General features: G+C 44.3%; 1 protein-coding gene across 1 annotated transcript in view; it reads left to right on the top strand.

Annotated features, from left to right (window-relative positions):
• JAK1 (Janus kinase 1) overlaps positions 1-4079 on the top strand; it is a 52773-nt gene that overhangs the window by 47871 nt on the left and 823 nt on the right. Inside the window, exons 19-23 of the mRNA XM_007460078.1 lie at positions 317-509; positions 1269-1393; positions 1749-1921; positions 3521-3638; positions 3892-4002. Coding sequence (XP_007460140.1) covers positions 317-509; positions 1269-1393; positions 1749-1921; positions 3521-3638; positions 3892-4002 — 720 coding nt within the window. The remainder of the gene's footprint in view (positions 1-316; positions 510-1268; positions 1394-1748; positions 1922-3520; positions 3639-3891; positions 4003-4079) is intronic.

Below are 4079 nucleotides of genomic sequence, written 5' to 3'. Positions count from 1 at the left end.
ATGCCGAGGTTGTCCTGCATGTCCAGAAATAACCTCCATTTCCTTTTGGGTTACACTTTCGTGGAAATTGGGATTGATGTGTTGGTTCACCAGTCACTTGATCCTTTTCTTGTCTTAGCTCAGTAATAGAAGAAGGAATGGCAGGTAAGCCAAGTGGGGAAGAGACCAGGTAGGAGCTTGCTGCCTGCAGGGTCAGACTGTGCGTGCACTCCCACCTTCAGGGGAACAGCACGAGGAGCAAGGCTCATCTTTGAAGTGTGTCCTGCTGGCCCAGGCCAGGGCTTCTCTGATCAAGCACGTACATCTTTCCCTCCAGGGCCACTTTGGGAAGGTCGAGCTCTGCAGGTATGACCCTGAGGGGGACAATACAGGGGAGCAGGTGGCCGTCAAATCCCTGAAGCCTGAGAGCGGAGGGAATCACATAGCTGATCTGAAGAAGGAAATTGAAATCTTAAGAAACCTTTATCATGAGAACATTGTGAAGTATAAAGGCATCTGCACAGAAGATGGTATGTTGTGCAAAGTGGGGTTGGTTATTAAAGACTGAGTGACTATCAGGGGTCATGAAGGCCAGTGCTGAGCAGGCAGTGCCCTTGGCCTCATCTGGGCTGCCTGAGTGCTAGCTGATGGACCCCAGAGCTCTAGGGCTTCAAAACAGTATGCACTGTCAGAACCCTCAGCAGCTGCAGAGCTCCCGGGAAAGCTGCCCAGCCTCCCCGCCAAGGCGGGGGGTGATTCCAGCATTGTCTCTCTTGGCCGTTCCTACACCCACACTAGGGATTGGACTTCCCCTGTCCTGATATCTGCACACGAGGGCACAGAGACGAGATGAAACTGATGCCCACTCCTCCCCTTTCCCTGTTCTTTTGATCCAGCACTAAGCAGCGTACTTCGTTTTCTAGTTTTCTAAATCACGGTGGCAAGTAGTGTTTACTAATAAGTGTATCTTTTTTACAAGCCAGTACAATACTCATGTATTATATTTTTTAATTGGTAGTGAGATGATGTGGCTCATAATTTTTGAAAATCATCATTTGCCTAGTGGTTTGCAGAACACTGTGTTGTCTCAGTGAGCGCTGATGACCCTGGGGTAGGTACCCTGTTCACTGCTGAGGATCCCAAGACTCTGAAACCTGTGAGGTTAAGCAACTTGCCTGTGATTCAGGTCCTCTGTCTCCAGATCCTGTGCCCTTCACTCCCACAGTTCCTTCATTTGGCAACCTTGTACTGATGGTTTTTTTGTTTTTCCATTTCTTTTTTCTAAACAGGAGGAAACGGTATTAAGCTCATCATGGAATTTCTGCCTTCAGGAAGTCTTAAGGAGTATCTTCCAAAGAATAAGAACAAAATTAACCTCAAACAGCAGTTAAAATACGCCGTTCAGATTTGTAAGGTAAAAAGAAAGAAAAAACAAAAGAGCCTGGTAAAAATTTATAAATCAGGCACTCTGTCCTGGATAATTGGTTTGTAATTAGGCTGCAAGTGGAAAATAATTTCCAATAATTGTACTGAGTTTATTTTGTTCTGCATGATTTGGATTGAAAATTAGCCTCTGCTAAGAAAGTGAACTGATTTGTTAAATTTCTTGGAATCAGGTTGGTCTATTTTTGCAAAGAAGTAAAAACAAAAAAAGTGATATGTGAATGAAATGACATTTATATATATATTTTTGTTATGAAGTGGTAGATACAGAATCCAATCTGAACTGACCTTCAGCAATGTGCTCTGCCTTTTCTTCTCTCCCTCAGGGGATGGACTATTTGGGTTCTCGGCAATACGTTCACCGTGACTTAGCAGCAAGAAATGTCCTTGTTGAGAGTGAACACCAAGTGAAAATTGGGGACTTTGGTCTAACCAAAGCCATTGAAACTGATAAGGAGTACTACACAGTCAAGGACGATCGGGACAGCCCTGTGTTTTGGTAACTGAATTAAACAGATTTCATCAGTGCTTCATAGGGTTTCCACTGTTCTGATAGGTCCTTTCTAGCTATGTTAATGTCTCTTATTAGTCCAGATAAGAAAAAGACTTAGATCATTTGGAATTGACTGATTTTTTTGCCTTCAAGAAACATCTTATAAGCTGTTTTACTGAAAGCAACTCGCAGAAATGCCTGAGCTTCACAGGACATCTTCCAAGGAAGAAGTCTTACAACGCTTAGCATCTCCATCTTGCCTGGAGAAGGCATTCCTCTGACACAGTTCTTAAAACTGTTAGCAGCTGGAGTAATCACATCCATGCAGAGGAAGTCTGGAGGGCAGGTAGGAGGAGGGGGCAGGAAGATGACAGGAAGGAGGTGACGAGTGGGCATTGGCAGATTCAGGTAGAGCCTGGACATAACAGAGCAAAACTCCATAAGAAGCTTGGCCATCTTCTCATGAATCACCAGAGTATCCTGGTTGGTGGGCCACACCCTGACTTTGACCCCTCTCAGACTGGAACACTATCCATGGGGGAAGCTGCTAAAGTCTCCACTCTGTCCTGTAGAACTGACTGGCACCACGAGGTACATCCTGTATGGACACGACATGGGTCTCTTCCACCCACGGAGGCCAAACCTCCATTTATTCATTAAAGAAATATGTATCAAGGCCCTGCTTTGTGCCAGGTACTAGAGATAACAAGGGTGAACAAGCCAACCAAGTTTAGAATTTAATGGGTGAGGCAGCCAATTTCGTGGTACTATAACCAGAAAAGGGTTCAGGCTTGGTTTTCTGGAAGTTCTTTTAAAATCCGGCCTTAAAAGATTGCTGGGGGTTTGTAAAGATGGTTAGAAGACGGCACGTATGATGGCACGAGTGAGACAGAGCAGTGGCTATCCTAGGAACTGGAATCAGCTCCGTGTGGCTGGATCATGAAGGGAGGTCTTGGCGGTTGCCAAGGCAATGCTCTGGACGCTGAGTTATGGAGCTGGGACTCCATCCCAAGAGCTTTGGGTTGCTGTTGGGGGGATTAAGGACAGGGACTTCTGTTTAAAAAGATCACTGTGGGAAGGAGAGGAGCAAGACTGGAACCAGGGAGTCTGATTTGGCCAGAGCCAGCGATGGTGTGCGATGGTGGGGTTTAGAAGTAAGGAGGTTTGAGAAGTATTTCTCAGACTGGATATGGGGATGCCTCAGTTTCTGGCTCAGGCAATTGGGTATCATTCACCAAAACAGCTGACACTGGAAGAGGACTGGGCAGTAATCCACTGCTGACTCAATCTGAGCTTGCAGGCAAATGAAGCCCGGGCCTGTCGTCATCACCTCCTCCCCCATCCCCTCCCCATGGAGAGCCTATGCTCTGCGAAATGAGGCGCACAGACTAGTCTGACTGATGTTTGGGAGCAAATGTGTAATGAGAGCCCATAGGGGTATCGTCCACATATCAGATGTGCACCACAGCAGCATATATGTGACTGATGCATACACACTTAAATGTCTTCTAAGAAAAAACAGAGTGCTGATTTTTCTGAGTTACTCTAATGCTTTTTGGAATATCCTTCCCAGGAAATGCAGTTTCACATTCTGCTTTCTTTCAGGTATGCTCCAGAATGTTTAATTCAGTGTAAGTTTTATATCGCCTCTGATGTCTGGTCTTTTGGAGTAACTCTGCATGAGCTGCTTACTTACTGTGATTCAGATTCCAGTCCCATGGCGGTAAGTCTTACTTGTCCTTCTTTTGAATCTAGCACCCACTTAAAATGTGTCCATCCTTCTGCTTTGTAAGTTTCATTCTTAAACGGAATCCAGTTATAATGTTATAATGGAAAGGAAAATTGTCTTGGACTTTTCATTTTTAAAGACTTTTTATTGTTTTAATTTCCAATTCTAGAAATTTTACTGTAATCTATCTGTTGTTCACATAAATATGTACAAAGTAAAATATTTTGTTTGGTTTTATTTTACATAGTTGTTCCTGAAAATGATAGGCCCAACTCATGGCCAGATGACAGTAACAAGACTTGTGAATACATTAAAAGAAGGGAAACGTTTGCCTTGTCCACCTAACTGTCCAGAAGAGGTATTTATGGGCCATTTCACACTAATAAAACTCAGTTTTTACTGTTTTCACTGCTTGAATTATCCAGATGGGATTGG

The sequence above is a fragment of the Lipotes vexillifer genome, unplaced genomic scaffold, assembly GCF_000442215.2.
Source record: "Lipotes vexillifer unplaced genomic scaffold, Lipotes_vexillifer_v1.1 scaffold134, whole genome shotgun sequence".
NCBI lineage: Eukaryota > Metazoa > Chordata > Mammalia > Artiodactyla > Lipotidae > Lipotes > Lipotes vexillifer.
This window is presented reverse-complemented; position numbering and strand designations above follow the sequence as displayed.